The sequence below is a fragment of the Hippocampus comes genome, unplaced genomic scaffold, assembly GCF_001891065.2.
Source record: "Hippocampus comes isolate QL1 unplaced genomic scaffold, H_comes_QL1_v1.1 scaffold67, whole genome shotgun sequence".
Taxonomy (NCBI): Eukaryota; Metazoa; Chordata; class Actinopteri; order Syngnathiformes; family Syngnathidae; genus Hippocampus; species Hippocampus comes.
Genome location: NW_017805221.1, coordinates 1,069,045 through 1,077,324, shown reverse-complemented (window position 1 = coordinate 1,077,324; position 8,280 = coordinate 1,069,045). Strand labels below are relative to the sequence as shown.

Sequence of the window (8,280 nt, the reverse complement as noted above, 5' to 3'; positions counted from 1 at the left end):
TGAGTCAGCACACAAGCCAGTGGATTAGAACACAATGGGGGCTTGCAGGTAGGTTAGCATGGTTGGGGGGGGGGGGTCAGACCTCAAAAGAGGGAATGTACAGCACTCAAACCAAAGGATTTCCTCATTTAGTGGCTGGGGGCGTTATTTGACCTCCGGGCATCTGCTAGGGGGTGAAAATGTTGGGTCATTTAAATATTTACGCATATGCCAGGACCGTATGAGGGAAAAAAAAATGACTGTCCTATAAATGTCTTTTACTGTCAAATTGAGGTCCGCTGAAGATGTTATTCTTGTTTCCTGACATCAGAGGTGCCGCAACTGTTTGTCCGTTTATGGAGAATTGAATTGAGCGGAGGCCACGACTTGAGGAAATACACGATTAGACACCACTCACAAAAAGCTGCAATGTTCAGCCTCCGGTTGAAATTTCTGGAAGATCCTAAAAGGTACAGAACCTTTTACGGTCCACTTAATTTGACCTTCTCAAATGTTTTGCTTTCAAAAAGTGTCAAATTAAGCTCACAAAGGCATTTTAGTTTCATCCTGAAATTTCACCGCATACGCGTATCTTTTGTGCACGTTGAACCGGGTGCTGGCTGAAGTTTCGATGGCAGGAGGCAAAAGCAGAGAAACTCACCGCGGCGCAAGTGGCCGGCGACGGAGGGATGGGTGACGACGAGGTGGTGGAAGTGGGGGTGCTGCTCGAGTGGAGGTACATCTCATCTTCCATGTTGCCCTGACCCGATGGAGACGTGGCCACTAATGCTGCAGCTTTGAGAAATCAGACAACATTGTGAGTGATGGGAGGGGAAGGGGGAATGGAAAAAAAAAACATCATCATCAATAACGCCTCGGGATGTTTGGGTGTCCCAAAACACAAATCGCAACTCACGGATGTCTTCGAGGTCCAAGTCATCGTACAGGAATTCGTTCTCTTCAAAGTCAGGGTCTTGCGAAGAATCAATGTAATACTCCACGTCATCTTTGATCTTCTGAATGGCGTCCACCGGCACAGAGTCGTTGTCCAGCATCCGTAAAATGGTCTCCAACATGCGAATGTGGAACCGGTGCCTCTCGATCAAGCGCTTGAGCTCGTCGATTCGATCTTGCTTCTGCACGACGGGACGAGGCGTAGGGGAAAGGAGCCGTCTGAGACGAGCGACTTCAACTTGGTTGGAGGGAACCAATCAAAGTGGATTTACCTCTTTGTCACCTTTCTTCTTTCGCGTTTGAACCGAAAGAGACTCCACCTCGCTTTCAAACTGATCGACCTGCATGTTTAGAGTGTCTATCGTATTCTGCAAGAGAGGGTAAGAGAAGAAATGAGGACGTCGCAGCCTTGGTTGGAGGAAAACTTGTGCAAAATCAAGTCGGGATGTTGCATTACTGTTAGCCATTGCCCCGTCTCCTCCTTTTCCCTCTGAGCCGGATCCACTTTCTGAGCGAGTCCCAAGCCTTCTTTGGAGTAGGCCTTGGTTTTTGTTTCCCGCTCCACCACTTTGAACCGCTCCATTTGCTAACGGTGACAATGGAAGCCCTTCATTATGCCAACATGAGCAAGGAGAACACACGCATGTCAAAAGGGCGGCGTACCGTCTCGATGAGCTTGCGGTTCTCCACGAGCTGCCGCTTGTCCTTGATCTCGTTGGAGGCCACCCATGTTTTTATCTGATCTCTCAGTCGCTGCAAGGAGAACCAGCAATCATTTGGGCTGAATTTACAAGCGACACGATTGGCGTGTTTTGAGTTTTTTTTTTTTGCTGTCCGGCAGCACAACTGGAAAATGCATTACGGCAGTGAACGTGATCATTTTCAAAAATGCAATCGATTGGATAGCCTGCAAATCGGATGCGTCTTGGTTTCGTGCCGATTCGAGCTCAGCATCAATGCGATTCACACTGCTCAGGCCACCTTGACATCAACACCCACATCTGCTCAAACGGCATAAACATACAGCCCCAACCTAAAGCAACCCTACTATAAATCTAAACCACACATTGGAGCTAAGTCAATCGTCAAATAAAAAAAAATATTAAAAAAACAAAACAAAAAAAAAAAGAATGAGTAAGTGTCACTGCCCTACTCCACTGAGAGACTGAGGAAATCTTTTTCATTTCCGCCCTGGGAGGGAAATGCCATTATCACATTTGATCAATTGGGTCGTCACCATTTTGCACATTGATCACCGTGCACCCATTTCTGAACCTTCACATCACAATGGAATCACTTTATTTCAGTATTCCCCCAAAAGTACAAGAGGCTTGTATTATAGCTGCTGTCCATCAATCAAAAATATTTGATGATGTGTTAAAAGTTGTAGCGAGCTTAAGAGTCCATTGTCCACAGCAGCCAGTGGAGCACAAGCCAACTCAGTATGTTTTATGTATATCTGATGGTTTACTTTTGTGTTATTGCTGCTGCCCAGTGTCGACACTTGTTGAGTGCAATTTTAGCATTGTTACATGAGTTCTGCAAACCGCTCCAGATTGTGCCACTCGAAATTCTCAGCAAAAGTATTTAGCACTGGACCCTGCAATGTAAATCCAGCTTGTGAGACAATTTTATGCAGGCACATGACTGAAAAAATGAAAAAATAAATAAATAAAAAAATCAGGGAATGTGTCATACCTGTAATTTTTTAATCTCTTTCTTGAGGTCGGCTTCGTATTTTTCCTTCTGGTTTGCATTAGCTGCATTGTGAAGCTACAACAGACGGGGTGCATTCCTGGTAAACCAGTGCGTTCTTTTTCAACAGAGACAGGGGAAACACACAAGACAAACGTTCTCACCTTCTGCCAAATGTCCTCAAACTGTTCCACGCCTTCCGCTACTTTTTTCAAGCATCTGTCAATCTCACCTGTGTGGGGAAGAACAATTAAATACTGTACATGCATGCGAGACCTCGCTGCCCCATTCATTACGATCCGTAACATTGTCACGCAATTGAGGCAGGGAGAGAATACAACACCATGAGGGATTCCGCGCTAACAGCACAACTGATGACACTCTCCCACAAACAAGTGTTTACCTTGAAGTTTTCTTTTGTCAGCCATGGCTCTGACTACGACGATGTCCACATTCCGTCTGTCACAAAGTTAGCTGTGTGAGCAAAGTGTGTGTGCATGGGGGGGGGTCATACATAATACTCACAGCATCAAACAAAACACAATTCATCAAACCAGCTTGCACGATAGCCGCGCCACACTCGAACTGACGTTTAACAGCGCTCCGCGCTCATTCGCTGCGCACATTCAAATTCACCCTCAAAACATAACTATGCCGTCGTTTCGTCTATATGCACAGAAACAGAATTGCCTCTAGCCAAACTATGACATATATGGCTGGCAGCTATTCGGCTAACGCTACTGCTTAGCCAGCTGCTAAAGCTCGTCCCCCTCGCTCGAGCACCTACGAGCTCGCTTTTAAGCATGTAGCACGATGCATATCGGCGGGAGGACATCGCATTCATGCAATAACAAATGCATAGCTTTGGCAAAGCGTTTGTGCGTGGTGAAACGCAAAATAGTTCAGAAAGCGTTCCAATCGCAAACCTACTAGCTAATTTGTCTTTCTGGCTAGCTAAGGCATAAAATGCTAGCTAGCGGCTCAGCTAGCCATATTTAGAAAAAAGGGAAATTGGCTCGAGTCGACCATTAAGAGTCGCACTTTTCTTTCTTCGACATTTACCTATGATATGGGCTTTCGTTTCTCTTTTGTCAATAACAGCCACAACTTATTCCAGAAGGTCTTCTTCACTTCCAAATTGTGTTTTCTTTTCGACAAGCTCGTTGACTGGAATATAGCTGAAGATGGACGGTTGCTAAAAGATCCCACCTCTCCATTCCAAACCCGCCCTAAATCCTATCTACGACCTCTGATTGGACGAGTGCGATGTCTGTCAATGATGGATTTCCGCTGGGACGATGGCCAGCCATCGGTTCAGTTGTGCGATGAATTACAACCCCACATAGACACACACAAGGAGAATAGTCTTTTAATGCTGGGTTTGATGTCTGACACAAACTAAAAGCGTATATTTATCCCATAATATTGAATTAATTTATTCCCAATGATTTTTCTCCTAAAATAACGACCGACAACAGTGCCATTACCGCCAAACACGCACTGTTCACACAAAACAGTTACACCGCCCACTTTATTAGGTAAACCTACAGCAATCTGCAGAATTGTTCAACGTTAAAATGGTAACTACTTCTCTTATTTTGATAATTGCGACTTGCCAAATCATCTAAGTACATTATCACAAATGTCTCTGATGCAATGAGTAGGAGTCACCAACATGGTGCCATTTGGGGGTACCACGTAGCACCCAGGACCACGTGAGGATAGCCTGCCTGCAGGTCTGTTCTCAAATAGCTCACTAATGATAAGACATTGTAATTTCCTAGGGATGGTCTAAAAGGGAGCATTTGAAAATGTCAACACGAGCAGATATATTATGAAATAGGTGTTGCAAAGCGATATTTATCCGTTTCCTATCTGGTTGAATCAATTATTGTGAGAAATCATTCACATGATCAGTGTCTTAACATATATGAATGCTATTAATAACACACAATTAAAGGTCATTTGAGCAGATTTTAGAAGTATGTTTCAAACTGGTAGGCCTTGTATTAATGCGTACCCAAAAAGGAGCTCCCATTTTCAAAGATGTGAGCGACTCCTGAATGACAGCATTCTACTGCTTTTAATGGGTGTAATCTAGATTTCAAAACCCGCAAAAAAAGACAACCAAAACCATTGTTAAACATTTTTTACAAAATATTCACAGCAGATCCACTAATCAAATCGGCAAATAACAATGCACACAAATGTATTGCAAAACGTTTTTTGGGAGGGGGGAAAAAAAGAAGTGCGATCATGGGACGTCATTATACAAAGAGGAAAATATCCAAATGAGACAAGACAGCACCTGTTCACTAACTTATTTTCTGATGAAACTGGTCAAACTGTGTGCCTCTTACTGTACACGCATTTATTTCTGTCAGTGTGATAGTGAGGTCGGGCTGGGCATTTCTCCAAACTGCGCGTCCGACAGCACCGACATATCTGCTTCATTCTGGAGAAAAAAAGCAATAAAATCAACCAACTATGAAATCAATATGTACAGTGAATCCCCTTTCAATCGGGGGATACATTCCAGGCCCACCTGAAGTGCAGTCCTCCTCCAAAGGCATTGGAACAGCTTTTTTAGGAGATTCCAAATTGTTGTATTGGCGATGCCCAATGTTTGTGTGACCTCACTACAGGACTCCGATACTTTTGGAGGGAAGTGCAGCTAGGGAGCAATGTGTACAAAACATCTTGTAGTGTGTATGTGTTCGAGACATGCATGTGCCTTGAAGAGGTGGGGCTAGCTAGCTAGGCGCCTTGTGTTGACGAGTCTGCGTGAGTGTGTCGATGAGAGGTGTGGCCGACAGGAGATTCTTCGCGACTGCGCTCATTGTCTGTGTTTTACTCTTCTCCCGGCCGAAAAGTAGAACGCAACGGTGGCTCTCCTTTCCCTGCATGCGAGGGCATTACGGAAAGCATTCTGTAAAATCCCCTGAAAGTGTGGGCCAAAAGCCTACCTGTAAATCTTTGTCCTTCTCTTGCTTCGGCGTAACGTGTCTTCGCTTCTTGGGCCCAGAGGGATGGTGAAAAGCGGGAGATGAGGTGGAACCCGTCACGCCGTTGATCCGATCGTCCGCAGCGCCAAGAGCTACATCCGAAGGTGCTCCGGGCTCATCCTGCAACAGAGCGATATCATGACATGAAAAGACGCGTGCACTGAGGTGGCATTCTGCGGTTCAAGGAGAAGGACATCAGATCTTAGAAACAGAAGAAAAGCTACATTTTTCATCAGGGGCGACGGAAAGAGTGAAAAGTGAAATCGAAATTGCCTCTTCATTGGCCCATTCAACACTTGGATTGGATTTTTTTTATTTTATTGTCAAATGTGCTGTTCTGAACATAGACGCTCATACTCAAAGAAATTGAATGAATGTATGTAAATAAATGTATGTATGTGTATATATATATATATATATATATATATATAGATATATATATATACACACACACACACACACACACACACACACACACACACACACTTTTTCTACTTGTACACACCAATTATAAGTGAAAGTTTAAAAAAGATATTTGTCATAAGATTTGGTTTTTGAACATAATGAAATGTAATTAAAATAAAACACACACATACACACCCACACACACACAGGAATAAGAATCCTTTTGGTTTTCATTGTGTCACAGCTGACCTCCAGCAGCATGGTGAGCTGAGCATTCCTGTAGTCGTCTCCATGAGCATCGAGGGTCTTCATGAGGAACCTGTAACAGAACAATAGTAGTGTGAACAAAAAGGGGCCGGAAACATAATTAAGATGAGATGAGAAGAAAGCAAAACCATTTCCTACCGCCTTTCTTTCTTCAGACGTCGCGTAAGTCTTTGGACTTGGTGAAGGCGACCGAGGATCTTGTGATTCACCTGGATGGGACAGTGGTGAGGATGGTAGGTCAATACACTTTGCCTTATGCTTATAATCAGAAATGAGATTCATCAATTTTGAGCCCATCCAAATGAAAGCAGTCTCCCCAAAACGGTTGTCATTCTTTGGAGGAATCTCTTTCATTTTGCATTTTCTTCCTCTACAAACTATGACATAGTTTGGGGGGTACAAAATAATAGAAACAATAAACACATACGCAACCTGTTCAATCTCTTTGCATCGTCTATTCAGCGCCAGATATTTCCTCTTATCAAGAACTCTTCTCTCTTTGTCCTCTGGGGCAGCACTCTCCAGCAGTTCGTTGCCCCCCGGGCCCAATTCCACCTGGGGAAAGACAACAATCTCAGTCAGTGAAAAGTGCTCCATTTTAAAACAGGAAGGAAGGTACGTTTGTTCGAACAAAACTCCTTTTAGAATACTGTCGCAGTGAAAACATTTACACTTGGAATAAATGGAAATCCCATCCTCCGCCCCGAGGAAAAAAAAAACTCCACAATGTCAGAGGTCGTGAAAATATTATAAAATTAAAAAGAGTGACAACAGTTCTGGCTGTTGTGCCGGTCTTTCTATTGAGTGCCCACCTTGGCCATCCGAGGGCACTATAAGACAAAAAAGACTGATAATACTGTTCATTGAGACGGCTCACCTAACCTGCACAGCACTAATATTAATCGTTCTTTGCAGAGGATAAAGAATATTTGACTGTTATCTTGTCTACCTGCATAGGTTTCTTTGCCATTTACATTCAAGCCATTGCCTAAAGCATCGGTGGCAAAACTTTTTTGACCGAAGATCGACTTTTGAAGCGACCAACCTCCCGCGATCGACCCAATTGCGCACGTGCAACCATATGCACAGCATGAACGAAACCGAAACACACAAATCCTTTTTTTTTTTTCGCAATTCCTCCTCCCACCCGTCGCGGTCGACTTGGGACCAGTCCGCTGCCTCCCGGTCGATCGTGATCGACGTATTGGGCACTCTTGGCCTAAAGGGTTATAGCGCTGGAAGACAGATGCTAATCAGCGTTAGCATTGAGAAAGCGTCTTGAAAGGCAAAGATATTTGGCTGTTTATAATACAAAATGTGTAATTGACAGAAAAAAATGACACGAAAATCACCTCCCCGGGCCCAAGCTCCACACCACCTGGCTCCAGTTCCGCTTCCAGGATGTGACCCCCAAATAGAGGAGGGAGGGCCAAACCAGAGAAGTCTTCCATTATCTGGGAAAGTGGGTAGTAAATGGGGCACCCGAAACTGCAATGGAAAAAAAACACCTAATAATCGTCAAAGAGAAAAAACAAGAATCTTAATATTTGTTGTACTGTAATGACTCTCACGGATCATTAAGCGCAGTTCTATAATTAAGTTGATGTAGCGCATTTTGATGGTGTCCAGTACAATATCGTCTCACTGTGTTTAGTGGTCGTTGAGTGGTGTGGATAACAGTTAGAGATGAATCACCTAACTGTAAGAAGAATATGTACAATCCTATCCTTGGCAGTACAGTACTTACCGTTCTTAGAAGTCGATGCCCAGTTGAGTTCACGACTGGAGTACAGTACTTGTGTCTCTTCAAAGTTAAGAAACAATCATGGTTAACAGCACATTCAAAACACCTAGTTATTTATCAAGAGGCCTAGTGGATACTTTAGTAACAGATTATGGTGAAGAAATTAGCATGTAATGTGACTCCTCATTTCGCATCGACTCGCTTGTGTTTACATACAGCAGGCACACGATT

At 43.8% G+C, this 8,280-nt stretch overlaps 2 protein-coding genes across 5 annotated transcripts in view; both read right to left on the bottom strand.

Moving 5' to 3' along the window:
• Window positions 1–3,840, bottom strand: part of cnot3a (CCR4-NOT transcription complex, subunit 3a) — a 15,455-nt gene extending 11,615 nt beyond the window's left edge. For 2 of the 3 annotated variants that reach the window (XM_019868953.1, XM_019868955.1), the window contains exons 1-9: window positions 3,691–3,840; window positions 3,032–3,087; window positions 2,793–2,860; window positions 2,632–2,706; window positions 1,597–1,686; window positions 1,391–1,519; window positions 1,206–1,301; window positions 896–1,115; window positions 641–774 (exon numbers count right to left, since the gene is read on the bottom strand). In XM_019868953.1, coding sequence (XP_019724512.1) covers window positions 641–774; window positions 896–1,115; window positions 1,206–1,301; window positions 1,391–1,519; window positions 1,597–1,686; window positions 2,632–2,706; window positions 2,793–2,860; window positions 3,032–3,056 — 837 coding nt within the window. In that variant the 5' untranslated portion in view covers window positions 3,057–3,087; window positions 3,691–3,840. The remainder of the gene's footprint in view (window positions 1–640; window positions 775–895; window positions 1,116–1,205; window positions 1,302–1,390; window positions 1,520–1,596; window positions 1,687–2,631; window positions 2,707–2,792; window positions 2,861–3,031; window positions 3,088–3,690) is intronic. The other variant, XM_019868954.1, reaches the window with a different exon arrangement.
• An 852-nt stretch (window positions 3,841–4,692) lies between these two features.
• On the bottom strand, window positions 4,693–8,273 carry tfpt (TCF3 (E2A) fusion partner). Of its 2 annotated transcripts, none has more exons than XM_019868974.1 (7): window positions 8,053–8,273; window positions 7,658–7,759; window positions 6,738–6,860; window positions 6,444–6,514; window positions 6,288–6,357; window positions 5,595–5,753; window positions 4,693–5,083 (listed from the first exon to the last, which is right to left on the bottom strand). In XM_019868974.1, the coding sequence occupies exons 2-7, from the start codon at window positions 7,754–7,756 to the stop codon at window positions 5,009–5,011; spliced, it is 597 nt and encodes a 198-aa protein (XP_019724533.1). In that variant the 5' UTR covers window positions 7,757–7,759; window positions 8,053–8,273; the 3' UTR covers window positions 4,693–5,008. The 2 variants fall into 2 exon arrangements, with proteins under 2 accessions (XP_019724533.1, XP_019724532.1); XM_019868973.1 differs by having other exon boundaries at window positions 7,658–7,793; window positions 8,053–8,271.
• Between the last annotated feature and the right edge of the window lie 7 nt (window positions 8,274–8,280).